Here is a 27,925-nt window from a genome sequence, read left to right as displayed (position 1 = left end):
GTATTACTTTTGAACGGAAACGTTTCTTTATTACTCTTATTATGTTACTTTATTACGAAGCAAATTTTGAATAAAAAATTTATTTTTTGATAGAAACACCATCGTGTCCAATTAAGCGTAATCAGTCATGTACTACTTGTTCACTCATATCACTTTAAGACCCAATCGTTATCAAAATTCAACGATAACGTATGTATCGCGTGTGAATACATCTCATTACATTATCATTAATTCTATGAAATTTGGCAATGATTGTATTTCATTATAAATAACAAATGTCTACAATATATAAATTTTTTCGTAATGGAGGATTTTCATCGCTGCTCCTCGCAGGCTAAATTACTCGTACAACAATTGATAGTTAAAAAAATTCGTCGATGAAATTACGACGTAAAATTGTGCCCTGTATAATGTTAATTGACTGAGTCGAGATTATACATGGAAAAAAATTATTCTTACATTCACAAATTAGTTGATTAAAGTGAAAAAGAGGATTCATTAGTTTGTGATCACAGTTTTCATGAGACTCTATTTAAATTTAAGCACAGACATCGGAATGAACTTCGATAACATTATTGTCTCTTTGGCGCATTAACGATGTGTGTAGTCATTGTATAATCCACCTCACCGAAAAATAGCCTAACGCTTTATTATAAACATATAAAGCTTGCGTAATCCAAATTTGTTTCATACAAATTGTCAAGAAATTGTTACTGTTTCTACTGGTGTGTGTGTGTGTGTGCATGCGCGCGTGCGTTTATATACGCAAAAACTAGAATAAACCGAATGAGATTGTAGCACGGTTCCTATTATACTAATCATTACTTCCAACAGTGCAAATAATTTTTGTTGATTAACAATTAATCAATCTCTCGTTTAATAATTCGATAAACACCGATATGTGCACACTCGCGCACATTTAGAAAAGCGAAAATAAAGCAGTAACACGAGGATATTCATCATTATCGGCTGAATTTGCATCTTACGGCGGAATATCAAGCTTCCATTTATCCACATTTGGTTCACACGATTTATCTTAGGTCCTAAGCGAACGCTAATCTTCTACGGAAATATGAATTTTGATAAGGTAATTTTGATAACACGTAAAAGATTACAATGGGTTATACATTCGTGCCGAGTCAGCAGAATAATTGGCCTGGGTAATCGAGAACCGCATTACTCGATGCCGTGTAACTTCTTCAGGTGCAACTTCATCTGCTCGTAGGTCACCCACAGTACGATGTTCCAGGATACTAGGCGGTAGAAACTCGGCACGAAGCCTTTGTAGAACGCGGACGGGCCTTCCTGGACGAAGGTCTTGATAGTGCAGTCTATCGCGCCCTTGTACTCGCCGGCGGCGCTGTTCATGTAACGCGTCTTCACGACGTCCACGGGGCTTGCGACCAGGGTGGTGCAGAGTCCAGCGACCGTCGCGGCGGTCAAGTGACACGGTATCCCGTCGCGAAGATAACCGCTGGCCAGGATGAGATCCTTGATGATGTCGTAACAGACTATCTCCGCCACGTTGACAATAACGTTCCGCGAGATGTTTGGTATGGTTCCTACATGCGACGAAATAACGGATTACTTTTCACGATATTTAACAAAAATGTCACATTTGTTTTAACTATTGTTTGTGCAATCATAAAAAAATTATAAATACAAAAAAATGTTTAGAACTGTAAATATTCTACTCTGTGAGAATAAGACTCACCTTTCCAAAGACCTTTCACGCCTTCTCCCCTGGCGATGTTCTTGTATGCCTGCAGAGTCGAGGTGTACCTCACCGATGATCGCCCATTATTTCCAGCCTGCATACGAATCTTGACGACGTCGGTCGGCTGAGCGATCATCACCGCCAAAGCGCCTGTCGTGATTCCTGCGGAGACGCGTACGCCGATGTTCAACGACGTACCGCTCTTATTGTTATCTGTTGAAATAAAAGCGCACGATGAAGAATTAGATAGTTCAAAAATTAAGAAGCGAGACAAGATGAACGCGGATAGCGCGTCGATCACTTTTTATTACCTTATTCAATGTTCACCAAACGAGCAATATTGGTTTTAATGAGTTTTAATGAGTTTTAATATTCACAAGCGTTAGCAACCTTTCTCAGAGTCACTTGATTGACGTTAATTACGAACAATTGTTTATCGAGAACGGATGACAACATTGTGTCACGAGCGTCCCAAAAGTAAGAATCTACTCATTGATTAAATTGAGATAACAAAAGCAAATAAATTTTATGTAAAAAAATAGAAAAAAGATACAAAATTAGAATTCTATTTTAAATTCGAAATTATAAAGTTCAGATATAAATTTATTTTATCTCATTTTTTAGTAGCATTAATATCGATTCTCGTTGCTCAGTTTACAAAATAGATAAATTATGATAAAATGTCTTCGATTAACATAAATTATATGTATAATCTATATTCAAATCATAATAAATCATCGATAGTATACACAAATGTGGAACCCCAACTAATCACCACTTAAAAGATAAAAAATTTGGAATATATATGTATTATATTAGTAAATATATACACAAACGAATACAACTTTTAACATTTAAGAATTCTGTAAATTTATTTTTACACACGTTTCTTTTAAAAATAATTGTAAAATTCCCAAATGTTAATGATACCGAAAAGATAGACATAGCGATTGAATCACTATAAATATATATATTTGATTGAGTGAGAAAAGTCTCAGCAATTCGTCAAAGATAGATTATCTTAATTTCAAAACAGATATATTTACAACAACAAAATTGTGAAAAAGATAACAGTTTGCCAATTTGACAAATTAAAACTTCTCTGCGAATGTAAGTCAAGTAAAATGTATAAATATGTAATAATCTCACGATTGTTCGGTGCAGCGAGTAAGAGTTACAAAAGCTGAATCTTCGTCTTTGCTGTATATTCAATCTCTTAGCTCTCCCATTTCCATTTTCTGATCGTTAACTTATCTGTCTTTCAATCTCCCTTTCCTCCTTTCTCAGTCTCGAAAATGATAAAGACGAGAACGAGGAAGAATACACGTTTCCAAGCCGATCCAACCCGCACGTGAAGTTTACGAGAGTTTTCGTGATAAAGCGAATGATCGGTATGATAATCCGCCGTGAATACCTATGTGCATGTGTATCTATACGTATATAGTGTTAGACACATTTAGTATTAGACATTAATTATTAACTGTCATTCTTAACCAAATATTTTTTAACATATCTACATTTTTTCAATGTTACAAAGTTGTATAATAACGTTAGCAAAGATTTAGTTTACAATTAAATTAGCCAAATATTGTCTAACACTGTGGTGTGTATGACGTGTTACACGTGCGTGTTACTAATATGATGAAACGTGCGGTTTTATTATACAAGATGGCAATGTACATGTACGTTATGTACGCGTTTAAGAAATTGTACCGCGGCTACTCTCGTATATTATCAAAAGTTAGGAGTTTGTTGGCTGTACCGTCGAAGATTCCAGCGTAGAGTGACTTCACGCTGTCGTAGAGGCCCAACCGTATGCCGGCGAAACACATCTGTCTCTGGAGTCCCGCGGATAGACCTCCATACAGCTTCCTGTAACCACCCTCTCTCAAGCTCACCGCCCTCACTATTCACCCTCAAACTCTTCTCCAGGGCTTGTTTACACATTTCTCTCTCTCTCTTTCTCTCTTTTTGTCTCATAATTTTTTACTGTTTTTTTTAATATTCGCCTTTCACGCAAATATTACGCAACTTTTATTTATCTTCTCCTCTTTCCGCTATTCGCGCGATTTGAAATACCGTTTTTCTTTTTGTTATGTATAGATATTCTATAGGTACTGAATGCTTTTAGCGAAAGTCAATAGTACTTATTCATATGAAGTGATTTTCCGTTTGAATGCGCGTGAGAGAAAAGAGAAGCGGCCCGAGAGCCGAGAAATAATCAGGAGAGAGCGTGTATCATCGTCAGCTGGCCACGAATTTTAATGTTGTATCGTAATTTGAAACTTAAATAAGGAAGAAGGTACCGGTGATTGGGAAAGTTATTGCTGTATATGTATATATATATATATATATATATATATATATATATGTACATATAAGCAAAGTAAATAAAATAAAAAGAGAAACTGAGAAAGAAAAGAGAGAAACTACGTGAGAACTTAAGAGAAATGTATCACGGAGGAGAGATGTGTGAGGGGGATAAACGGGTTGTCTTTCGAAATTTTATCAGCAGCTTCATCGGAGAGTGACGACTATCAAGATATTGGAAGAAATTTCGTGACATTTTATGCGGCGTTACAAAAAAAGTTTACGTCAAGTATCACGTATCCACTTGTATCAATTCGTGCATCATGAATTCTTTTTACTGCAGAAACTGATATGGAGAAATTTATAAACATTCTGCACAAAAAATATGAAAAAAGAGTTCGATTAATTTTACGAAAAGCGATAACATAAAAGAGAGATACGAAAGATAACCCGTGCAAGATAAAAATAAAAATAAGAATAATTTGTAAAAATAACGAAATAATGAGTAAGAGGAATTGATGGAAATGCCATCGACAAGACCGCTTATTTTGTTCTATATATTTCGACCTTCATCGGCATATAATGCATAATCCTTGGAAGCTAGTTGCATTCTTCTATCTATCTTGCTTGCACATAAATTGTTCTACGTGGGCAAGCACACGCTTGTTTATGGCATTCAATCGAAGGATGAAATCAAAATCGTATTTATACGGGAATTAATCGCAAGTTTCTAGAAAAGTTTTCGCAGAACGAGTAGTACGCACATGTGCCAGATATCGAGCGAAATCTCGAGTGAAAACACGATAAGCTACGAATATTTTCTCATCGATCCTTTCCTTATTGACATATCACGAGAATGAAAAATACCCAGTTAAATAAGTAAAGTTAATCGATATACGTCATAATGCTTAAACAAGGTCATTCTGTAACATGGTAAACACCTATGGCAAACATCTATAATATGTATATAATCCAATTGTTCAAAAATACTATAAGAAGAAACTTAAATACTTTTTTAAGATTATTTTGTATGTAAAAATTTTAAAGTTTTACACATTTAATAAATTGTATTTAAATTAATTTTTAACAGATTTTTTTATGTTTAGCATATTGCTTTATACGTGTCATAATTAATAAACAATAAAAAAATTAATCGACTCGATTTGGCACACGCCGAAACAAAAGAATTGGTTAATAATAATAGAACGTGTATTACGAAAAGCACTGCGTGTTATATCATTTCAGAGAGATCGACAGTTAAACATAAGATAATTATTGTATCGACGAGCGATCGCTTTATAAATATTTTCTATACAAACTTTAAATTGAACCATCACTCTTAATTTAATGTAAGTGCAAGAGAGGGTCTTGCACTTACAGATTTGTACAATATAATACAGATTTGTACATATAATTATATTATATATGTACAAATTGCAATATTATGTATAAATGTTAATAACGCAAATAAAGTTGTTCTACCTACCTACATCTCTTAAATTACTATTAGGATAACGAACAACGTACCTTGCGCCTTCGTGTCTGACGATGTTCGCAATGGTTTGGAACAATCCAGGTTGGTTCGTTTTTACTGCAAGGACCGACCCTTCCGCTGATGTCAGCAACATGGCTTGGCCTTCCCCCGCGATCTTGAAAAATCACATTTCGATCGTGAAGGAAATAATTCAAATTTTTAGAACGGCAAACGAGAAGACGCAACGAGATTAACACGCGATTATTTCGAGGGATGTAATCCGAGCGCAATTGTTATTACTTTGCTCACCTGCATTCTGACTTTGGCGGTGTCCAACGGAAAGGTGGCTAAATCAGCGATGCAGGCCGCGCTGCCCGCGGTAAGTAATTTCACGCCAATTGAAAAGTCGTCCGACATTCCTTGCTTCATGATTTTCGCTGTTCGAGTCACTCCTTTTTTTCTCTTCTATAGATTCTCTCCCTCCTATATGCTGCTGATGCGTGCTGTTAAAGGTGCGCGTGTGGACGCCTCGTGGAGAATAGTGTGCAGGATTCTTGGATAAATTTCCGGCTAATTTTTCCTCGCGTGACAGTAAAGATCCTTCGAGCTCGCTTGTTCCGTTTCAGCGGGATCCCTTTTTTGTTAAGCAAGCGGTTCTATTATGTACACTATATACAAAGTCCTACCAGAGGACCAGAAACCTTCAGGAGTTCATGAATCCAACTGGTCTTAAAGATATGCTTCCCTGAAGTGATCGGGATACGCGTGGAGCCCTCCCGATCGCGGGCACTCGTGTTTGATTTCCTGATAGTGAACTTCTTTATTCATACTATTCTTCTGTGAACAAACGATGCGAAAGAATAATAGCGTGGTACAATATTCTGGCGTGAGAATTAAACGATCGGCACGATGCGAACGCAATGCGACTGTCGCCGTTAAGCTGATAGCCGCTACTTTTATCCTATAATGAGAGAGTGCAGGGTACGATTTCTATACAAAATGATAAGCGCAAAAGTAATCGCGTCGCAGACCGAAGGTAGTGCGTTTGATTGCCCATTTATCTCCGATAATTGCGCAATCAAACGACCATTGAACGAGGCGGTCTCGCGACCATTGATCGGCGTCGAAAATCCACTTGTGCGTGAATGTGTCGCGTTATCATCGCGAACCACTCACACGCGACAAGATTCTGAAATAAGTATATCTGAATGAGGGCTATTAATATCATAACGATCCGTACGTAACGCTAATCGCGATTAATAACGAGCAACATTCGCCTGCCGGCGTCGTTATCACTTGGCACGTGCCTTTCGAAATTACGTCGACGACGGATTTCCCACGATCGTGTCGTATAAGCGTAATACCGCGTCGGGCGTATCCTCGTTTCTGCCCCCGAAAGAAAGACTCTTGGCCACGGCACGCCCGCGGGTATACCGAAATAGATTGCCGTAGATGAGCGAGAGAACTTTGGTCGAAGAGAAGCTTGGTGACTTGCCAATGCCGAGGAGAGAAGCTCGGGGAAGTGTCTTAATTCGTGATTATAATTTATAGTGATTAACATCTCGGCGCTTAAGCGACACGCATTTCTCGTACGTTACGTCATTTGTTCGCTTCGGCATTATTTGTGCTTGGATGCGGCATTGTACAAAATACCACAAAAATAATTGGAGTAGCAACGATCGTACATTCATATCTACGTCGCGGTAAATTGATAAATATGTATAAGTAGACTAAATAAATGGTAGGGTGACGAGTAGGAGTTCAAAGAACGCGACGAAGCGCGATCGCGCGGTAGACTTTGTCCGATCATTTTACTTTGTAGAATAACGTCTATTGAATATCAATCGCGACTGGTTGATCCGCCACTATTGAGCTTAAACGAGCAATTATACAATGAAATCAATGCATCGTGAGTATGCAGTTATTTGCTATTCAATTGAGGAAACGGTCGCGTCAGCGAACTTCGAGCCTCTTATTTTTTTAAAACGTAAATTCACGAGAGATGGATAGCATTATTTGGCCGGTAGCGCTCTATTTTTTTATTTTTCGACTTGTAAATGAATTATTACGAGCTACCTGATTAACCAAGTCCTATTAAAACGAGCCGTTTACGCAACGAACAAACTGAAAGTTCCAGTACATAGTCCAACAATCATCTCGCGCTGGTGCGTTTTAAAATTTACCACCACAAACCCGTATTGTGCGACGCGGTGCAAAGTCCACGTTTGAATTATTTTCGCCGCGTGACGAAGACATCGCGTTGGTGCCGTGCCTCCGCAACGTCACACGCATTTATCATTGCAAGTGATGGCAGAATTTCCCACTGTCATGGGGCTTTATGTTTTTAACTATAATTTGAAAGACATAAGAAAATTTACAGAGATTGAAAATTATCCTATATTTTAAGGTCATCGTATATCTGATATTTGATTTTAAAATAATTTTATGTCGCATACGATATACAACGTAAATTAAATTATAAATCAGACTATTTTTTTTTTCAATATAAAGAGCTAATCATTCGCTTGTTGCTGTCCTTTCCAAAGAAATCAGGATAGCCTTCGCGATATGCGGAACTCTTGCGGTATCCTTGTGCGAGAATACGCCGGTGCGAAATGAAAGCTAGACTCATATTGATTGTTCCTATCACGTTGAGAAAAAAAGCATAGAATATATACACATTTGGAAAGAATGGCGAAACATTGTCGGCATTATTTTCCAATACAGAATTCAAAATACATATGTGATACATAATGATATAATTTTTGTAATTATAATACATATATAATTTTATCTTTAATCTCAAAATTTTTGATCGTATTTCTCCTTTATTTTTTTTTATTTTTTCAAAACTGTGTCAGTTGACATAGAATTGCGTTAAATTTTTTTTTTTTTTTTTTTTTTTTACGAAACTGCAGTTACTTGACGCAATTTAGAGTGGATTATTTCGGTCTAGGTCAGTAAGTCAAGTTCGAGCTCATGCATTATTTTTCGAAGAACTCCTCGTTTCCAGCTGTTCACGAATCAATAGATGACAGAGTCATGTGCGACGCAGTAAAATAAAAATTCACACGTCAAAATATTCGTTATGTTTATTTGCCGTATATCCCGCGGCGTAGGCTATATTGGCGGAATCGACGTAGCACGTACAGATCCGGTGCATCGCAAAATGCAGCGAGGTACCGCGTTTCTACTTCGCCAACGAATCGGCGTTGTTTCTTGGACATTTCAGCACGACTCGTATCTCGCTAAATTGCTCGCAAAGCCATCTGACTCGCAAACATATGTTTTTACGTGAACCGAACGATACTCGCTGGTGCATGGGAAAACTACTTCGTGTCGTGATTTGTAACTTGCAGAACCGTAGACCGACAATTCGATTTTCTCATGTTACGAATTACGATAACGTTAGTCAGTGCTAATTGTAATTAATTAAATATGTGCTATCTATTTTGTAAAAATTACATTTCAGAAAAAAATATCAGCAAATGAAACACGATGAGAGTCGATCGGCATTGATAGAACCGTGACGTTTCTTGAGTTTCTTGAACGCTCTTTGATTTTTTTATTACAAGCAAAATTAAAGACATTGCAATATAACGCATGTTAAAAATTAAAATAAGAAAATTAAACAGTAAAGCATTAACAATAAGCATAAATATTAGCAACTGTTAAAAAAAATTCCTTTTAATGTAGAATTGCGTTTATAAAATTGATTGTCGATCATATTTCCATTCGTTATGTTTTTCATTAAACAATCAAAACATTTAATAAATATTTTATATTAATACAACCGAAGCAATCATTATTCGTGCAGAAAATCAGCTGCAGTAAACGTAGTATTTGTATTACATGCGCAATCAGCTGTCGCGTCTTGCGGGTTTGATATGATAATCGCGGAATGTCATTTACAATCCTGCAGATGTCAACGGCCATTGATTTTCCGCCGAACGGTGGAAAAATTTCGTGATAAAATAAAAGTAGGATATACCAGATATTACCCCTACATGCCTATACATACAGTGCATCGACACGTAATCATATGTTACCTCAATATCTGGCAATACTATATAAAGATGTAATCGACTTTGAAAACATTATGAAATATGACGAATTTGTTAAGGTACCTCTGATGATAATGGAAGGATCATTTCCATGGCTTAGTATATTCTTGATAAACAGTAATATTATATAGTATATTAACAAATCAAAGGAGTACGTCGTTCGAATCGAATGAGGAAAATCGTAAACGGAAGTATGCAAATGAAAATGAAAATAGCTGGCATACGCTGTTTGATTACGCGGCATTTAACGGATTAGCAAATTGTGAAACGCCAGGAATAATAAGAAAATAAAAATCGCTACTTACCAAGTGTACAGTGAGTGGGTAACAACACAACTGAAAGGAGTTTTGCGGGTAAGCACCGTTTATACCGGCTCGTCGACCAATGGAGGAAGATCAAAGCCGATGCCGCCCAATGGATAGTCGTTCATGGCGTCATTTCCCACCAAGTAACGCCGAGCTTGCGGAAATCGATAATTTCCAGAAGCGCGATGGTGGTCCGCAATCTTTGCGAGGGCGAGTTCGCACCCCTTTTATAAGGGCGTCGTGAAATCTAAGTTGAAGCAACATTTGGTAGCAAGTTGGACTTTCTGTCAAAAAACAAGAAAGAAAAAGACAAGAGAAAACAAGAAATACATTGAAAAAAAATAAAAAGGAAACGAAAAAAAGAAAAAGAAAGAAACCCCTTTTACTCTGAACGTTAAATGTTCATAAAGCCCGATTAAACTAAGCGGATCATCTATCTCGCGTATTTTATTTTCAACTCAGACGACAAAGTTAAATAGATTTAATGATATTTCGTGACGTCAGTTGCTTGCATTTCAAAGGCTTTAAACAATAACGATACTCACAGAATAATGTACCTACTCGTAACATTGCGCAATACAAATTTTTATGCAAATAGTATATTCTATTCGTTTTAACAGATAATAAAGAAATAAAGAGAACGTAATTTTCAGCTGTAATTTTTACGCTAATTAGCTTTTAGCAGTTTTTTTTTATATTTTCTGTTTCTTAAATTACAAGGCCTTACTCGCTTTATCTGTTCTGCAAAATATATGTCTATCTAGCTATAAGGTGAGTCATAGGTATATTTGAAATATATCCTACTTATATATAATTTGTCGAAAAAAATAATTAGTTAATGAAGTCTTTGAGACGCATATACGTATCAGATATGCGTACTAGATATCTTTATGACAGCAACAAGTTACATATAAAATAATTTTCATTCAAGAACCACTTATCCAATCCGATCGATTGGATCGAAGCAACACGTAACACCGGTCTTGTACTTTGACTTTTCAATATCTCGTAGAATTTATTATGTCATCCTTTAGTTAAAAACTTTTATACAAGCTTGTGTCGCTCGAATATAAAATATTGAAATTATTTTTAACTTTATTACCGTAACACAATAGTTTTTATCTTTATACTGCTTTTTTAAGCTTCTCTTATTCGCACATCTCAATATCAGATATCTTTTCTAATTTCCTATGTCTAATAACTTGAAATAACGCGCTGTATTACAAAAATAATTTTTGCTCTTTGATACTTACAATTAGAGAAAAAACTAAATTTAAAAGATAAGATGTGTAAAACTCATTAAGCACTTATTTCTTTTTGCAGATAAAATCATTTCACAATGATCGAATGTTTTTACATTAATGAAAGTTGCGTCGATAGTTAATGAAAAAAATTAACGTTCTTCAAAAATGAAAATAGAAGCGTAATTTGCTTACACAATCTGTGATAGAAATTTGCTCGACTGTCTATAAACAAGCCTACTGTTTAATTATGTCGCGGACTTTATATTTAAAAATTTCTAAATTAATTTTTCCTCTGCTTGCTAAATTGCGTAATTATGTCACGATAAATGTGAGATGCTATTATATTATATAATAAGAGAGACATAAAACATTATTATTATATAAGTATATGTATCATGTCGACAACGTATCGATTTTTCACGATAATGATAAAAAAATGCCATACCGTTTTTTATGACATTTCCAATGATGGGAAACAAATGACGTAGATTGCAAGATCAACTCGCATGTGAAACTAGCTGCTAGCAGATTGTATTATAGCATGGTGTAATAGTAAATGTCACATAGACGCAGCCTTTCTTCGTCGCCGAGTAATTCATCAGGTGTCAGCGAATGGCGATAATTATCGCCACGCGGCCCTCGCCATGTGCCTTGCCATCGCTATGTACGTCGCTACCGGAGCTCTCAGTATAATCCAGCAAGTCTTGTCGATGATCGGCGTGTTCCTATTAACTTTACTGGGTAAAGCGATCTTGTTAGTCGGTCACACAGTAACAAGAGGTCACACCTCGAGGGAACGTCGAGTTACCAGTGAGGAACGGGAATCATACACCGATTCCGAGGACGACCGTGTCACCAGGAGCGAAGCATCTCTGAAATCGAGGCATTCCTCTCAAATGACATCTGTTAATATACAAAGCGACTCGATTCATGACACTTCTATTTCCATCTGACATTCGTCAACGGGTATATTTTTTAAGCGATACTACAATGTCTACGATGCTTGAATTTGGAGTCAGCATGTGCAAAGTATTTTTCTTGCCTATCATTTCTACGGTATATTATTTCTGTCACAAACTTTTTTCAGATATTGATTATGCGAGGTACTATACAAGATTAACGCTGACAATATCGTACCTTCAAATACTCGGAAAAATATTTTTTTTGTCTAGTGCAAAAGTGTAACTGTTATCAGTTATGTAAATAAATTATTGCGGAAATAATTTCGAAGTAATAACGCAAAATTGCGGAAATAAATGTATAAACTACATGTAAGCGCAATTTCCACGTAATTAATATTCCTTTCAGTCTTATCTAGCACATAACAAATTGCCTGTCAAATGGGTTGATAAATTTTATAAATTCACGAAGTATCTGATTTGCTCGGTTTCACGAGATAATTGATAACGATTTTAACATGAATTTTATATTCATCGATGTCACAATTGTATAGTTATTCTTAAACAATCGAAATAATTTTAACTTATTCTTAGAACAAAATTATAAATTTTAGACTTCATTGGAATACGTTAATTAAAGATAAAAGTCCGTATTCAGAACGCACTTATAACGATGCCAGCGTGCATTCAGCATATAATTCATGTTACGTATACTATAAAATTTTAAACGTGTTACCGTGCTAACATCGCTTATAAAAGCGTTCTGATATGGGTCGAAGTGGGTCGAAGGTCTTACTTCTAATAACTTTTTTTTGGTTCATCTGAAAATTAGTCACAAAAATAAATGCATAATAATTATATTCTTCCAATGTGTAAATATAATATTAATTTCAATAACAAACATTTTGATATCATAAGAAAGCATACGTACGATAGTATATCGTAGGAAAGTTCTATACAATAGTATAGTGGACGGAATACGTTAATACACGCCATGAAAAATTCTTGCGACACACAGGCTTAAATCTAATTCATTTTATACGTGGTCGGAACTATGTCGCAACAAGTTCGCAAACATACATATCTACTAGCAAACGTCATAGCAAATAAGAACTTATATAACTCGTATTATATATCATATCGATTAGTTTGCTCTTTGTAAAATTATAATATTAAAAAGCAGTATAGCTGTAAGAATTATATATAACTTTTTTTAAAACAAGTTCTTTGTGCGTACGAATCTGTATATACAGTCGGCAGTGACTTCGTTTAATTAGAAGAAATACTTTGATATCATTTTGTTTCGATATATATTAGACGGGAAAATATATATATGTATCAAATCATATTCAGTTGATAAAAAAGATATATGTAAAAACCATTTTTTAAAATAATTTTATACCGAAAAGAGAGATATTGCAAAACGTAACGTTTTTTATCAGAATAAATTTGTATTAAGATAGAAAATATATACCTATGTAGAATCTCTTTTCTTTGAAAAGGGAAGAGAAATAGCAACAATTCTCTTCTTTATAAAAAAATTATCTTAAAAAAGATATATATATAAATACCTTTTTTATCTACTGCCTATAAAACTATATATGTATCGTGTATATATTATTAATTAACAGGCATAGTCGATACTGCGCTATGAGGCGTTGTAGGTCGAGAGCCAGCAATGGAATGTGTCGTTGATGCATTTAGAGACTGCATTGTACCAATCTAAAACAATAACATATTTTAAATTTTATAGTAGTTTACAATTACAGCATGTACACTTTTGTTGTGTTATGATAATTTATATAATTGATATAATTAATATAATAAAACATATCGTACCCGTAGATGAGCCAGATCTTCTAATCTTGTTAGATCGTGTAATTCGAGATATAAAGAATATACGAGAAGCCAACCGTATGCAGAAATGCAAATAAATGCTATCCATAGAAGACACATCAAGATATTGTAGGCGAATATCATGTCGTTTACAATGCTGAAGAATATAAAAGCAAAGAATCGGAAAAGAGTAAAAATGGCAAAGCTATACAGCCATGGCACCATTTTCTTTTCATATTCTTTCCGCAGAGCTTTGATCAATATTAAAGAAGTCACAAAGACGACTATTCCACCCAACATGGAAAATAATGCAAACACGATCAGAGCATTGCGAACTGAAAAAAAAAAAATATATATAGTTGTATGTTACTACTATTTTGATCAATTTTTGAAGTTTTTTATATTTAAAAAATTCTTTTTTAAAATTAATAAATGGGCTTACCATGTTGATTACCCACATAAACAAATTCATATGATATGATATAATATCCATAGTGTGTGGAGCCAGGCGCCGCTTGTGAGAGACAGTAGATATCAAAGACAGCTGTCCATATCGTGAAAAAGGCTAGGCACTGTAAGAACATTTATTTTATATTACATAAATTACGAGGCGTTTTCAAGAAAATTGCTTTCATTAAACACATACCAATGAAAATATAGCGGTGAACATAGCGCCCCTTTGAATGTCGAGTGCAAAGGCATGTGTCACTATTGGTTTTTGATACCATGGAATTTTTATACTGCGAGCGGATCTCGACGATCTGAGATTTGCACTGCTGCGAGTGGTGGTTACATGAGAGTACACGGATGGTGTTCCCATGCTGGGAGATTTCTTTCCATAATGCATCTTGACTCGCTTGAAAACAAAATCAAGCATGATTAATAAAGTATCAAATAAAACAAAGAACTCAAAGGGTGCTTTCCAGTTAGTGATACAAGTCGACACAAACGTTTATTCTATCCTTCTTAGCATTTAATAAGTAACAAAGACAAAACAGAACTTGCGTCGGCTTGTGTCACTAAATGGAAAGCACTCAATAATATAGTCCATTTATACTTACAATTTATTGAGATTCTAACAAGGTAGCTCAAGTTTCTTATAAATATGATTAATTAACGATATGTATATCTGTGTATCGTGTCCTTTTCTGAAACAGGCATCATATAAACAAAATCTAGTGAGTAGTGCAGTAAAGTTGTTTACTTTGTCAAAAATGTTCAAGCTATTTTCTGCATGAATTTATGAATGTTCCATCAATAATTGAATCACACCAATAAATGCAAAAAAACGCACGCTGACATAATAATGATATAAATTTTTTAACTTTAATAACAAACGTACGTTATGACTCATAGTGCAATTTTGATCAAATTTACGATTTTCGTGCTACAATATTAGGGACACTAGTTAATTACACACGTGTATACTCATATAAACGTACTCACTTATTATGCTCGCATACTTAAAAGAGTATATAAAACGTTTTGTACTAATTTTTCGTGTAATGGACACGCCTTGTCAAACATTCGAAGCGCAGTCGCTTGTATGTAATTATAGGCATGGTTAAAATGTCAAGTAGAGTGGAAGGTACATCAAATAAACGTAATGAAAGGATAGGTGGAGTAAAAATCGAAATATTGTTGTAGGATGAGTTTTGGAACGCACCGATGTGTGGTAAAAATATAAATTATATTTAATCTTTTGTATATATTAATTATTAAAAATAATATTTAAAGTTAAAAAATTATAAAATTAACTATTCTATTCATGTGTTAACAAAATATATAATATATAGATATATTACTTGATAAATTAATTATCAATTAAGTTGCTTAAAGCACAAAATTTTTAATATATATAATTTATTGTTCTTAATTCAATTTTTTTCATATTAAATGACAAGAATTAAATTATATTAATTCTATGTTAACATAAAATAATAAATATAGTACAGATATTATTTGATAAGATAAACACCGATTTAATCAAAATTTGAATCCTCGATGATGAGAATACGTTTCTTTCGAAAGTATCGAAACGTCGATTCTGTATTTAATAATACTCGTTTTATTTTCACAAAGAAACTGTCGAAACGTTTTCATCTAATCATTTACGACCATTCACGACGTTCACAGATATTGCTCGAAACGTCTGTCCCCCATCTAGTCATTTGTTACGTTCGCGGACCAATCACACGGCGTTCTGAAATTACGTACGCGACGCTTTGTCTCCCTCCTTCGTAGGATCGAGTGAGAAGGAAGCGAGAATCCGGACGCACTTTGCGGAGGGGTAAAACGACGCTCTCTCGGCTGCGCCGCGTCCATTTTCCGAACACACACGGAGAGTTCGGGGGGGAAACGAATGCGACGGATACACACAAATAATGGAGTGTGCGTCTTTCGGTTGAGATTCACCTGTAAATTCGCGATCTCCGCAATTAATGTGGCGTAGTGACGTCGCCAGTCGCGCGCGCTTTCCGCTCGATGAAATGTTGTGCCTTACGTGTCTCTGACTGTGTTTCGTATCGTCCGAATCGAGACTCGGGTTTGTTGTCGCCTGTGAGAAGAGGTCCACGGTAGGGAAGGACTCGCGTAGTCTCTCGACGAGCGAGCAGTAGTGTAAATGAGAGAGAGGGATCAACGAGAGACGCGCTGCCCGCGGTGATGCTGTGACCTTTCGTGAAATGTCGGTTCCCGCTGTGACGAGACTGTGACCCCACGCCGGGTGTTCGTGAGTACCGCTACCGACCGCTGTGTGATTGTCACCGTCAAAGATTGAGGTTAGACTCCCGCGGCGTTAACGCGTACGAAAAACGTAAACCTGTCTTGTATGTCCTTATCCCCGCCTGCGCCTCGGACATTGACGTTGAACTAAAGCTAAGTTAAAACCCAACCACCACCACCAAGCTCCTGGTAGCCCTGTGTCGGGAAAAAGATCTCGCAGACTGTACGTAGTTGTACTATTGTGGTGAATACATTCCGGTGCTGCGGTCTATGCCTTGATGTGTGTATATACTGTTTGTGTGTTATGTTCTCATCTCGGTGAATAGGGATTGTAGAATCATGTGAGTGCGCATCCACTTACAGTTAGCATAGCGACTAATTGTAGAAATTGTTATTTGTCTTGCGTTACCAGGGGAGAGATCTCGAGTTAACGTAGCGAAGAGGATACGTTATTTCGTCGACGATCGTCGCTTTTAACGGCTTGCGTACGTTCCTTACAGGGCAGATCGAGATTATGATATGGGTTCTGCAACGGAAATGATGGTAAATGATTTTGATGACGAACGAACATTGGACGAGGAAGAAGCGTTAGAAGGTAGCGAGGATTCTCACAACGAGTTGTCCAACTTGCAAAAGGTATGTCTCTCCGCGATTAATCTGATTATCGGCACTTGGCACATATACATACATATGTTTATATGCATCTGTCACTTTTGTAACAAAGTTCTGATCCCGACTATTCTAGGATCAAGCCTGAGAAATGAAAAAGTCGAGCCCATAAATAATTACAATTATGATAAGTTTCCGCAACACTTTGGACACAAAGTGCGTTCTCGTAGTGAGATTCCATGTTTAGTCCACGTAAAGTACCCTCGATGTAATAATGATCTATTTCTGTCTCTTTGAACAAGGAAGGTGATATGCCACTGAAGGATCTTCTCGCCATGTACGGATACGGCGATCCCTCGACGGAGAACTCGAACAGTTCCGATCACATTGGGCTGCTGCCGTCCGGAAGCGGCGATCCCGAGACCGAGGAGCGTTATTCCGACAAGGGTGACAACGACGCGGACGACGACGATGACGATGACGAGGCTGACGCAACCAGCAACGAACCGGACCTTAAGCAATTCTACACAGAAATGCTGGTGAAGGGGAAGGACAAGACGTCGTCGTTGTCGGGATCGACGACGAAAGGCAATAGCAGCAGCAGCATCGGCGCGGGCAGCAGGGATAGCAGAAAACGTAGAATCGACGACGATGAGGACGACGATGAGGATGCCGAGGCCGAGGAATGTTCGCTCCCTCGAAGTGGAAACGGGAAGAAAAATAGAGCGTCGCCTATAACGGGAAGTGCTAATACTGTTGCGTGCGATGGTATAGTTAATTTAGGGGGAGCCAGCGCTACCGATAGCACTATTGAAGAAGGTAGCGCCAGTGGTGCGATCGATGGTCCCGAGGATAGGATAGTCAGTGCGGGAATAGGCAGTGGCAGTTCGAGATTGTTACGGAGTGTTTCAAGGCCGCAGAGTGAAGAGGAAGAGGACGATTGTGACTACAGTCCGGACGAGGAGGAATGGAAGAAAACAATCATGGTCGGTACCGACTATCAAGCAGCGATACCAGAGGGTTTATGTCGTTACGACGATGCATTGCCATATGAGAATGAGGATAAAATGTTATGGGATCCCAGCCATATATCAGAGGAAGATACGGAAGAGTTTCTAGAACGTGCGCAACTTCCGGCGGTAAAGGGTGGCTCATTGCCGGCTGGCTCGCATATTAGAGATGACGAGCAGGCTTTGTATCTTCTACTGCAGTGTGGCTATAATCTCGAAGAGGCATTACGAAGACGTCGAATGAATGTACTACCCCCTACGGATGCAGTGAGTCTTTGGTCAGAAGAGGAGTGTCATAATTTTGAATCTGGGTTGCGCACTTATGGGAAGGATTTTCATCTTATACAGAAAAATAAGGTATGCGGTGTATATGAACAATTAAATTAAAAAAAAATATTATAGATTGAAGTAAACGTTCTAAGAATAGAGTTCAACTTATTAAAAATACAGAGGTTTAAATGCATTGCTATATAATGTTGTTTAAATTTTTTCACAACTGTATATAAAGCGCTACTATTGTACGGTACAACAAAATCGCTATTGCAGAATTTTTTTTCCAGTGAAGAAAAAATACATAACTTTAATCATATTATACAATGAATTTAATATATTTGTCAAGTTATCGCGCTATATTATGATGATTCAATAAGCTTTGCTTTTTCATAGGTGAGAACGAGATCGGTCGGAGAGTTAGTACAATTTTATTACTTGTGGAAGAAAACGGAGCGGCATGACATATTTACGTACAAAGCGCGATTAGAAAAGAAAAAATACGCTCTACACCCCGGTATCACGTGAGTATCTTCTCTATCGCAATTCTTGAATTTTACATTAAAACACGAAAACGATTCTTAAAATGAGATGTATCACATGCAACCTACTAACACATTAACTCTAATATAACATTCGATAATAACATTACCCAATTAACACACCTTACAATGTAATTGCTTTTGTTAATACAATTATTACAAACGTGAATGACAGAACCATTAAATTGCAAGCAGGGACTATATGGACCGATTCCTCGAGGAGCAAGAGGGAGTGCGAGATCGCAGCAGTTCGCCGAACGTTCATTGTTTGCTGTATGGCGATGCCAAGCGGCAGAGATCGAGTACCAGCGTGACCAACAACGACGAGTCCAAATCAGCAGATGCTTGGGATGGGAACGCGGTCGATCCATTGGCGGATGTTAACGGCCCAACGCCACCGCCGCCACCACCACCTCCACCTCCGCCGCCCTTGACGTCAGCCGCGACTAGCATGTCCTTGTCAATATGCAATTCCAGTGCTTTGACCACGCCGACGTATTGTTCCTCGTCGACTCGTCATCCGGATTGTCCTTCGTCCGAATCGGGTTGTGTAAATTCCTTAGCGTGGAGCGGTCTAGCGTCAACCCGAAGTCAACCTACCTCTTCAGTCATTACAACGATAACGATAAATACCACCACGGCCACTACGTCTACATCAATGGTCACAGGTCTCGGCTCGACGAATACAGTTACCACTAGTTCCACCGTTCCTGCCGCCACCATTGCCGCCACTGCTGTCTCTAATAACTACTACCATCAACGAGTAACGTCATCCCGAAGCAATGACTCTCACGACACACCCTCGCCCGAGAACATTTTACCTCATCTGCCCCCTTAGCGTCTAACCCGACCTTCAGGTGTTCATCCTGAAAGGCGACGGATGTCCTTGCGCGGAGTGCCTAACTCGGCACTCGCACCATCGCTATTGTCGTAACGCATAATATTCGTTAATATCAAGGATTATATTTTTATACTGTACCGCGCGTAATATAATTATTAATCGTCCTTAGCGCGAGTGCGCGATGTTGTATAGTGGTGCGGAAGACGGGAGGGACGCGCTTTTGCGCGGAAAATTAGAGCATATATTGTATGTAAGATTAAAGATATATACAAATTGAAGCTAAACGCGGCAAAAACGAGCGAGGGTTACTGTAGCTTTCTCTATTTTTCTTCTCTCTGTTTATGAACTTAGAGATATTCCATACAAAAAGAAAGACGCATTTCGAAAAAAAAGACTCGTTGGAGACTGGAGCGCCAGTATTCGACAGAGAAGTGGAATAGTATTATGTACTGCGACTGTAAATTTTCATGGATATAAATCATTGTATTTCATAGTTAATATGTAATTGATCATGATTCAATTTGTCCGAGGCACACCTGTCTTCGGATCGGCAATAAATCTGTAAAAAGTACGGAATTTCGCGAAGTGATTTATCAGTTCGGCGAAGCGAAATAAATATATGATAAATGTTGGAATGATGAAATTAAACTGAAAGTCAATAGAAACATGGTCATCATTATTTTGATGTAAAGGATACGCATAAATACCGCATCCTAATAATTCATTTCCCTCGTTAAGTAGTTGGCTGTGTATAAAATCATATAGTTTGTATTTTCACGTTTTACTAGCAATCTATTTAAGAAACACGAAACATTTCTAATTTACTGAATACACATTATATTATGTTTAATCATTTATAAATAGTGTTGATATAAAAAAGTACAGGCTAAATTAGAAACGTTGAATATTATATTCTTTAGATTCCCGCTGGCCTCTACTCCTCGTCAAATGTTTTTACATATAAATTTTTATGATGTAATATACAATATACGAAAAAAAGTTAATATGTTTATTGAGACATTATCGATTAGCATTTATAAACATTTTTTTAAATCTTTCGCAAAATAACATACGCGCTAAGTGCTTAATTATATTATACATGTTCAATTATGTCAAATTATTTACTTACATTTATGTCAAAAAAGAATAACTTTTAATACATAAAAATGTAGCTTTTAATGTAATTCACTTATATTCATCATTCTAGCAGATCTAGTTTCAGAATGATGAATTCAATATCAAAAACTATTGTTTCAAAAATACTGTTTATCGAAATTGTGCCGAGTCCAACGACTCGACAACTGTCTTGAGTAATTTCCCCATTAACGGTAAGAACTGTACACTGCTGACATTCGTTTTGAAAACGCCAGTAGTGAGGACACTGTCGTCAAGTCTTTTCTCTCGTGTTTCAGTTTGGCTCATCTCCATCGAAGAGTTTTCGTGGTCGGGCGAGCACACCGGTGCTTTGTCAATAGTACTGTCCTTTCGGAGTCTCGCCGGTAAATTCGTTTGCGTTGGATCGCTCGAATCTTGAATCGTCCTGGAACTTCTTGTATCCGCGTCTATCAGAGAACCCTTCACTTGCCAGATGTCAGGGGTACCGCGGTGTTCGAGGAAATCGAAGAAGACTCCCAGTTCAGTGGCGGTCTCCCGTGCTATGAGCTGACGATCTCGCAAAGCGAGCCTGGGGCTTTTCACTCCTTCCAAAGCCTGTGACAGTATCAGGATGAGATTGATCTCCAATGCCAGTCGTGTATTATTCTCGTCCATGGACTCAAACCATGGATCGCTAAATCTGTGATTTCTCGCTACGATTGGACTACCGTTACCCGGAGCGCCGGCGGCCCCACTGCCGCTACTCTTCGTGACGTGTCTACCGGTCGCCAAAGCGGTTGCTCTCGAGAGAATGGTGTTTTCGCATATCAGTGGGTCGTAGGGCCGACGCACGAGTCTAGGACTGCTGAGCAATGGCACGGTGACGTCTAGACCACTGACGTATCCCAGGAATTCTCCGCCAATGTTGGATGACGTCCTGGAGGTTGAGCCGGAGGCCGCGTGAATGATTCGCCGTAGATCCTTACTCGTATGCATGCGCCGAAGATTTTCTGGCGCGGCGCGTTCCCATTCCTTCTTCGCGGAATCTGTTTTGTCTTCGCGTCCGGGGTGCGACGTTGAAGACGCGGGTAGTGAAGCAGCAACGGGCTGCGAGCGAGAGTGAAGAGCCTGGGTGAACAGCTGCGTCGAGCTGATTATCGTACCGTAAGTGAGCTGCGGACCGGAGCTCATGCTCATCTGCGGAGGCCCAAAGTTCATCTCGGCCATCGGCGTGTACCAGTAATCCTGAGTATATATCGTATCCACCAGGGTGTTCAATTTCGGCGAAAAGTGGACGAAGCATAACGCGCAAGTTGTATTTATGACGATCAGCTTGTTCACCAGCAGTTTCAACTCGCCGCTAGGTAACCGACTATCGCAGGATTCCAGCTCTTCAGCGCTCTGCACGCTGATACCGTCAATGATAAATTTGAGTATCCGCGGCCTCAGCAACAGGTTCACCGTACTATCGTACGCCAAATACATGCACTTGATAAGAGTTTCGCGAACGCTCGGCTGTATCGCGTTCCAAACGTACGTTTGCGTGGCTACAGCATGTATAAGAGCGACCAGTGATTGTATCAAATCGGCGGCCAGCAGATCGGCAGTGTGCCTCAGTAACGTGGATACCACCATTAGTTGATGTTCGTGAGAATTTAGGAAAACAACCACGTGATTAACGAACATCATGTGCGTCTCGCTGCTGACCAGGCCTATCAGAAATTCCAAGCCCAGGGTGTACAATGGCCACCAGTCTTGGCAACGCCACTGACCATTCGCCGAATCGTCGTACAGCGAATCGAGCATGCTGTGGGAGATGTCTGCCGGTGGAATCAAGCTGAGCCAGAGTTTCGCGATGTCGTTGTCATTAATAGGATAGGGACAATACGGTGAACGCGATATAACGCCCAACAGGCTCAGAGCTGCTGCGCTGAATTTCAGATATGGATATTTCTGAAGTGTATAACCGACGCATACCATCAGTTCGGGTATCATCTGGCGAAGTTGTACACAACTGGCTCTCAGACGATGCTTGAAATTTGCATTCCGTTCAACATACGATCGTAACAATTGCGTCACCATACTGATAGATAACGTCGCCGGTAGACTTTCTCGTATACCACGGAGCGTCTCCGCGCTGCGACAGTCAGCCTTCTTCTGTGTACCTTTCTCGTCAGTCTTAAGCTCGACGGAGAGTTGTTGTTTTCGATGTTCCAACTGAAGGGCGGCTTTCTTCAATTCCTCTAGTTCGTAAATAGCAATCGTGCAAGAGTGCGCTAAAAGATATTCCAGGCTTGCCGAATCCTCGGCCAAGGTACTTTTGACCAGCTGCACGCATCCAAGCAGCAACGATATCATCGTCTGCCGCAAGGCTTTTCCAAAGCCGCGATAAGTCTGCGCTATCTCTTGCGTCAACTGCGACAGTCTGGTTTTAAAAATCCTCGAGTCACCGACGCACATCTGTTTCCAAGAGGTGATGCATCTCAGGGATAAGGAAGCCAGTAACATCGGAATCTTGCCGCTGCTAGAATCATTGGGTTCCTTCACTCGCTCCAGTAGAGAATCCAAGGCTAATTGAGTTAGGAGATGTGCCTGCGTTACGTTAATCGGATAATTTTTCGCCGTTCGATCGTCAGTAAGCATAACGATAAAGTGGTACCAGGACTCTAAATTAATTTCATACAATGGTTCTATAATTCTGTCTTGCTTTGTACGTTGTTCTTTACTATTCTCGCTTTCGCTGTTTGCAGGAACGTCGAGAACATACATAGCTAATTTTTTCCAATGATCCTTAGATTTATCCAACAGCTCCTTTAAACTTTTTGCGAAATTATTCTCTAATAATGGACTTTTATACAACTCCAATGTAATTACATCCAACAACTGAGAATAACCCTTCGCGCCCGGCACCAAAGTTTTAAAAAGCGGCGCGAACAGATGGCTCCAGAATTTCTCTCGTTTCCGAAAGAAATTGACAAGGATCTCATTTCTGTAATACCACATGGCGCGCAATACTGTCATCGTGCTGTCGTACAATTTATCGCACACGATGTCGTCTTCCTTGTACATTCGTTCTAAATATGAGTCCAAGAATTGACTGCAACCCTCGGTAAGAAATTCATCGGCTGGACGTGGGAAGATTCTCTTGCGTTCTGCTTGATGCATGATGTTGAAGAGGGCTTCCGTCAAGCCAGGTTGTTTCTCCAGACATACGGCAACCAGTTCTAAAATAGCGGCTTTGACCTCAATCGCACATGTTGGCAGAGTTAATCGAAACGCGAACGTTTCTCGTATCGATGTTCCGTCCATTCCCATGCAAACGAGCAAAGACATGGAAAATTCCTCCGCGAATTTCTTCAGTAGTCTTACAGCCATTTTCTGCAACGAAGGGCTAAACCAAACATACAGATAATTAACAATGGTTGGTACTATAAGAAGTCCGTTGGGTACTCTCGGAGAGGAATACAAAGCAATTTCGAGGGGTGATCTGTCGCCCAGTTCTAATCCTAGAGACTTTCTAAACATTAATAGTCGATTGACTATTGACAGAGCCAGTTCCACACTTTTGATAATCTTGAATCCTTTTCCATTGATCCAATTTGTCTCTGAGATCATTTTATTGTGCAATGTGCGCTCGCCTGTCCGAAGTAATTTTAACAGCGCGTGACGTGGCTCCAAGTAGAGCAGGCTATATACCACAACAAGTTGCAACTTGTTGCGAATATCGTTTTCAGGTAAAGTTGAATCCAGAGCTCGATGAATACAAAACATACTTTTTAGCCATAAATCGATCCTTTCTGCGTTTGACTCGAAATACCACGAGTCCAGCTTAGGTAATACGGCTTGCAGCAGAAATACCATACCCGGTATTTCGATAGTGTACATTGTCTCTTTACTGTGCTTGGCGATTAGATAATTGTATAGGGTGTCAAGAAACGCGCGTAGAATGGGATATGTATGTTCGATGGTTTCTATTCCTGAGAGCCACGACGCGATGAGACCACCATCGAAGGAAATCGCTTCCGCAAAGTATAACGGTTCTTGACTCCAATTATCAAATTTTGGATAAACCCCGGATCGCGTGCGCGAGAGAATGTCATCGGGATATCTCAGAACCAATTTGGATGAAATGCTGAGGCATACGGCAACAATTTTATACAATTTCGTTGGTAGTGCTGGATGTGAAAACCGATTAATAATTTCGAAACTTAATTCCGTAGGAGCAACCATGCTCTTTGGTATTTCAATATCCTTGGCCAATAATGCTTCCAATAGTTTCAGGCCTTGACGGACATTTTCTGGTAAATTAGTATTCACCGCGCTGATATTTGTAATTCCACTGCTCGCTTGAGAAAATAACTGTTCTATTTTATGATGCAAAGCATCCCAATAACTCGCTTTCGTACGAAACAAAATTACTTCTTTCTCGTTAGACAACACGGTAATGTTCTCGCGTTCGCAACTACTAGGTATAGTAAACGAGTTCTTTTGAATTATACAATCCGCTTTGTATGGCTGTAATGGCTTGCTATAATCTCTTTGGCGAGGAACCTCTATAGTCAATGATTGTAGATTATCCAATTCTGACGCGATCTAAATAAAAGAATAATTGCTTTCATGTAGCACATTAAATATTTTATGAAATAAATTCGATATGTATATAATTCATACGTTACCTTTTTGGCACTCGTAATTGTTGTGGACGCCAGACCAATAGCTATATTGGTTAATGGTTCGAATTTGTAGGGATACAATTCTTTGGCAACTTTATAAATCGACCATAAACTGTCATTCTGTTCAGCCCAAAATCTAGCTGAGCATTCCGGAAACTTGACTATGGCAGCCAGTGCGTCGAAAATACCTTTTAAAGTACTTAATCGATCCTCATCGACAAAGACACACACCAAGGAGAGAAGATTGTAAACGCTGCTTCGAACGACTTCAGCATAATGGGTCTCTTCTTGAAACATTTCGCAGTTTATCATATCTCGCAGATATTCGAACACATCGAGTTGTATAGCTTTGACGCCAAATGGTCTGAAGCGATTTAACGTGTCTATGTTGTCCAGATCAACCGCATAATTTATTAGCATCCACGACAGGAGTAACGGTCCGTCTTGCGGTGAACTTTCACGAACACACTTGTGCTCGAAGATCTCTTGCATATTGCTCCTGACACTATCTATCCAGTCTTCCATATCAGTACTGAAAAAAAAGACAACATAAAATTAAATGCCCATACAGATAAAACTATCACAATATAAATTTTAATTACGCAAAGCAACAATTTTAACTTACTGTTTGTTTATATCCAATGTCACGAGTAATAATGCTATTTGGCTGTACTGTATCTCTTCAATCTTTTTAGTGATAGCCTCTTTGTCTTCATGGCTTTTTGTACTGACTAATCGTCTAGGTTCACCCTTAAAAAAAAAAATGTTCACTATTTCAGCAAAATTTCTATCGTTTTGAGAATATAAAAAATAATTAAGTATGTGTCTTACCCCAATGCTACCATAAAACTTGGTAAATTCATTACTAGAAATATGTACATCATGTACAATCACAGTCAGTATATGAAGTAGCTCGCGCATTTCAATTAAAGTACTATTATATAATCGATGCAAATGATCTTCTGTACAGAATTGCGACCGTGTGGGAGCATTTACGAACTTCAATGCTTCTATTTGCTTTCGTACAGATTCAAGCAAATTTCCCATGAGAATCTCATTAAAAAATTTCGCAAACTCTTTGTGATGGGGATGTCGTTTGTTGTCTTTATATTCAATCATAAGTTTGAGGCATTTTATCAGGGTCACTCTCTCAGAGTAATAAAAATTCCAAATATCATCGATTAACGCTCTTATGGTAGTAAGATCAGAGAGCTGTGATGCAAAGGTCTCGGCGCAATTTCTGTATTCGTAGGACACAAAATTGCACACCAGATCCCAGGTAATTGTGGCGTCCAAGTTCTTGTAGAAATTAAAAACAGAATACAGATGTTAAAATTAAGTTGCGATAAATCTGATGAAACAATTAATATTTTTAAGTATAAAACAATATACTTACAAGGAGTGGGGCAAGTTTGCTAATCAAGTCGAACATTTGCTGTAAAGGCGGTGGATTTCTTTTAGAGATGCTCTGCAACGATGCATCTGTATACGGTTTGAAAAACTGAAGCCCTTCCTTGAGTAAAACAGTGGCATTCTTTATTTCTTCTTCAACAGTTTCCTTAGCGCAACAACATGTCGTACCCGATATGATGGACCATAAATCCTTGCTACAACTTTTCGTAAATTATTATTATTTAATTATTAATTCTTTTATATTGTCCGGATTAATGAGATCATTTATAAAGACTGAGAAAAAATTAGCAAAATATAAATATAAATAATATTAAGATAAAATCGACAAACATTTCTGTCTCTTTCAAAATAAGATATTCCATTAATAAAGTCATGTGAGATAGAAAATATATATTTGTACTCACGGCAAGTTGCCCATTGGAGCTACTTCCATGTCGAAAATATTATCACCGTATTCAAAAGCCTGTCAAAACTTGTAGTCTTTGCACAAATAAATAACACATATACTTGTAAGAAAATATTTTCTATTTTACAATTCTAATCGCCTGCGATAAATGCATACAAACGTTAACACCGGTACAACATAACCCCAAATTTAACATTGACCGTTGGCGGGCGATAGTGAAATGGGGAAACGTATTCATGTGAGAGTAGCAAGTGTCGATTTCACAGTTTTTCACGTGACCGACCGCAGAAAATCAATCCTCGGTAATCGTTCAACTGGGCGGTAACGGACTGGTAACAATGCGACACTTTGCTCAAAGATGTCGCCACTAGACAAAAATCAGTTCCGCGTCCGCCTCGTCGCAAGTTTTTCTTAAATTTGAATTCAGTCCTTTCGCGTCGCGTTTAACAACCGGGTTGTGAAAATCGTATCCGCGATCGTGAGCGTGAGACGA

At 38.2% G+C, this 27,925-nt stretch overlaps 4 protein-coding genes and 1 long non-coding RNA gene across 17 annotated transcripts; 2 read left to right on the top strand and 3 right to left on the bottom strand.

Annotated features, from left to right (window-relative positions):
- Positions 1–231: 231 nt before the first annotated feature.
- Positions 232–10,105, bottom strand: LOC105452980 (mitochondrial uncoupling protein 2-like). 4 transcript variants are annotated; one of them, XM_011694598.1, is made up of 6 exons: positions 9,871–10,105; positions 5,811–6,338; positions 5,555–5,676; positions 3,480–3,589; positions 1,715–1,930; positions 232–1,562 (listed from the first exon to the last, which is right to left on the bottom strand). In XM_011694598.1, the coding sequence occupies exons 2-6, from the start codon at positions 5,928–5,930 to the stop codon at positions 1,177–1,179; spliced, it is 954 nt and encodes a 317-aa protein (XP_011692900.1). In that variant the 5' UTR covers positions 5,931–6,338; positions 9,871–10,105; the 3' UTR covers positions 232–1,176. The 4 variants fall into 4 exon arrangements, with proteins under 4 accessions (XP_011692900.1, XP_011692909.1, XP_011692918.1 ...); XM_011694607.1 differs by lacking the exon at positions 9,871–10,105 and adding an exon at positions 6,809–9,858; XM_011694616.1 differs by lacking the exon at positions 9,871–10,105 and adding an exon at positions 6,742–6,758.
- A 425-nt stretch (positions 10,106–10,530) lies between these two features.
- On the top strand, positions 10,531–12,395 carry LOC105452994. The gene is made up of 2 exons (XR_974812.1): positions 10,531–12,080; positions 12,202–12,395. It is a non-coding gene; the product is annotated as an uncharacterized LOC105452994 (long non-coding RNA).
- Positions 12,396–12,805: 410 nt separating this feature from the next.
- On the bottom strand, positions 12,806–15,421 carry LOC105452998. Of its 2 annotated transcripts, none has more exons than XM_011694639.1 (6): positions 15,296–15,421; positions 14,911–14,997; positions 14,496–14,705; positions 14,292–14,421; positions 13,853–14,184; positions 12,806–13,735 (listed from the first exon to the last, which is right to left on the bottom strand). In XM_011694639.1, the coding sequence occupies exons 3-6, from the start codon at positions 14,694–14,696 to the stop codon at positions 13,634–13,636; spliced, it is 765 nt and encodes a 254-aa protein (XP_011692941.1). In that variant the 5' UTR covers positions 14,697–14,705; positions 14,911–14,997; positions 15,296–15,421; the 3' UTR covers positions 12,806–13,633. The 2 variants fall into 2 exon arrangements, with proteins under 2 accessions (XP_011692941.1, XP_011692949.1); XM_011694647.1 differs by lacking the exon at positions 15,296–15,421 and adding an exon at positions 15,192–15,258.
- Positions 15,422–16,136: 715 nt separating this feature from the next.
- On the top strand, positions 16,137–20,510 carry LOC105453012 (mesoderm induction early response protein 1). 9 transcript variants are annotated; one of them, XM_011694715.1, is made up of 5 exons: positions 16,137–16,580; positions 17,079–17,209; positions 17,485–18,549; positions 18,859–18,986; positions 19,197–20,510. In XM_011694715.1, exons 2-5 carry the CDS (start codon positions 17,093–17,095, stop codon positions 19,840–19,842), a joined length of 1,956 nt encoding a protein of 651 aa, XP_011693017.1. In that variant the 5' UTR covers positions 16,137–16,580; positions 17,079–17,092; the 3' UTR covers positions 19,843–20,510. The 9 variants fall into 9 exon arrangements, with proteins under 9 accessions (XP_011693017.1, XP_011692999.1, XP_011693007.1 ...); XM_011694697.1 differs by having other exon boundaries at positions 17,074–17,209; XM_011694705.1 differs by having other exon boundaries at positions 16,137–16,629.
- Positions 20,511–20,836: 326 nt separating this feature from the next.
- LOC105453057 (nucleoporin NUP188 homolog) lies at positions 20,837–27,651 on the bottom strand. The gene is made up of 6 exons (XM_011694737.1): positions 27,431–27,651; positions 27,010–27,226; positions 26,445–26,912; positions 26,239–26,363; positions 25,617–26,145; positions 20,837–25,533 (listed from the first exon to the last, which is right to left on the bottom strand). Exons 1-6 carry the CDS (start codon positions 27,457–27,459, stop codon positions 21,112–21,114), a joined length of 5,790 nt encoding a protein of 1,929 aa, XP_011693039.1. The 5' UTR covers positions 27,460–27,651; the 3' UTR covers positions 20,837–21,111.
- Positions 27,652–27,925: the final 274 nt, after the last annotated feature.

Source organism: Wasmannia auropunctata, unplaced genomic scaffold, assembly GCF_000956235.1.
Source record: "Wasmannia auropunctata unplaced genomic scaffold, wasmannia.A_1.0 LD336106.1, whole genome shotgun sequence".
In the NCBI taxonomy this organism is placed as follows: Eukaryota; Metazoa; Arthropoda; class Insecta; order Hymenoptera; family Formicidae; genus Wasmannia; species Wasmannia auropunctata.
The sequence above is the reverse complement of the archived record's forward strand: the minus strand, read 5'-3'. Positions and strand labels throughout refer to the sequence as shown.

Coding starts and splice junctions, on each gene's coding strand:
- LOC105453057 (XM_011694737.1), bottom strand. CDS start 27,459: ATGGAAGTAGCTCCAATGGGCAACTTGCC. Junction 27,227..27,430: donor GCTCCAATGGGCAACTTGCC/GTGAGTACAAAT, acceptor ATTTACGAAAAG/TTGTAGCAAGGATTTATGGT. Junction 26,146..26,238: donor ACATTGGATATAAACAAACA/GTAAGTTAAAAT, acceptor CTTTTTTTTCAG/TACTGATATGGAAGACTGGA.
- LOC105452980 (XM_011694598.1), bottom strand. CDS start 5,930: ATGAAGCAAGGAATGTCGGACGACTTTTCAATTGGCGTGAAATTACTT. Junction 5,677..5,810: donor CCGCCAAAGTCAGAATGCAG/GTGAGCAAAGTA, acceptor TGATTTTTCAAG/ATCGCGGGGGAAGGCCAAGC. Junction 1,931..3,479: donor CTACGCTGGAATCTTCGACG/GTACAGCCAACA, acceptor TTATTTCAACAG/ATAACAATAAGAGCGGTACG.
- LOC105452998 (XM_011694639.1), bottom strand. CDS start 14,696: ATGCATTATGGAAAGAAATCTCCCAGCATGGGAACACCATCCGTGTAC. Junction 14,422..14,495: donor TCACCGCTATATTTTCATTG/GTATGTGTTTAA, acceptor ATGTTCTTACAG/TGCCTAGCCTTTTTCACGAT. Junction 13,736..13,852: donor AAGATCTGGCTCATCTACGG/GTACGATATGTT, acceptor TTATTGTTTTAG/ATTGGTACAATGCAGTCTCT.
- LOC105453012 (XM_011694669.1), top strand. Junction 17,210..17,484: donor AGTTGTCCAACTTGCAAAAG/GTATGTCTCTCC, acceptor TCTTTGAACAAG/GAAGGTGATATGCCACTGAA. Junction 18,987..19,196: donor GCTCTACACCCCGGTATCAC/GTGAGTATCTTC, acceptor TTAAATTGCAAG/CAGGGACTATATGGACCGAT.